Source organism: Solanum stenotomum, unplaced genomic scaffold (assembly GCF_019186545.1).
Source record: "Solanum stenotomum isolate F172 unplaced genomic scaffold, ASM1918654v1 scaffold34615, whole genome shotgun sequence".
Classification (NCBI taxonomy): domain Eukaryota; kingdom Viridiplantae; phylum Streptophyta; class Magnoliopsida; order Solanales; family Solanaceae; genus Solanum; species Solanum stenotomum.
Window position 1 is genome coordinate 1 of NW_026033042.1, and position 636 is coordinate 636.

At 40.3% G+C, this 636-nt stretch overlaps 1 protein-coding gene across 1 annotated transcript; it reads right to left on the reverse strand.

Annotated features, from left to right (window-relative positions):
- Window positions 1–170: 170 nt before the first annotated feature.
- LOC125852392 (60S ribosomal protein L5-like) lies at window positions 171–630 on the reverse strand. Its single transcript, XM_049532133.1, has 2 exons — window positions 551–630; window positions 171–407 (listed from the first exon to the last, which is right to left on the reverse strand). The coding sequence occupies exons 1-2, from the start codon at window positions 554–556 to the stop codon at window positions 186–188; spliced, it is 228 nt and encodes a 75-aa protein (XP_049388090.1). The 5' UTR covers window positions 557–630; the 3' UTR covers window positions 171–185.
- Window positions 631–636: the final 6 nt, after the last annotated feature.

Below are 636 nucleotides of genomic sequence, written 5' to 3' on the forward strand. Positions count from 1 at the left end.
ACACATCTAAGCACTATGTAGTTCAGACAGTAACGTAGCACGATAATCAGTAGAGATGAAGATCCTCCAGAAATGCATCAAAACAAGTTACACCTCAAGCAAATGAAGAACGGGCCTAAGTGGACACAGGATACAACACTAGTGCACCTATGAATTTCAACTTGTCCTGGTGATTTTAACTTCTATCATTGATCATTTTCTATAAAGCTGATAAGACTAAGGAAAAAAAATTCAGACCTCTTGTGTGTCTTGGGAGATTGCTTTCCAGACTTCTTTGGGCTTGGGTCTGCACGTATGGCAGCATGAACCTTCTTGTACATCTCCTCAAGATTGACTGCCTCAAGACCCGACTTGATGTATAAGCTGAAGTGTGTCTGATATTTCTCAGGTTCATCTTCCATCAAAGTCTGCAAACAATGGTTGAGCATATTAGAGACGGGGAGTAAATAGAAGCCAGAACGAACACTGAAAATAAACAATCTTCTATGCCCTACCCATGGATTCTACATAAATTACAAAAGAATCAATCTAAGGTACTTCTATATCTCACATTCATATAAGCAGCAACGTGGCCACCATAGATATACTTGCGGTGAACTTCTGCATCGAGTTGCTTAGAGTCCTTGCTGTATCCAG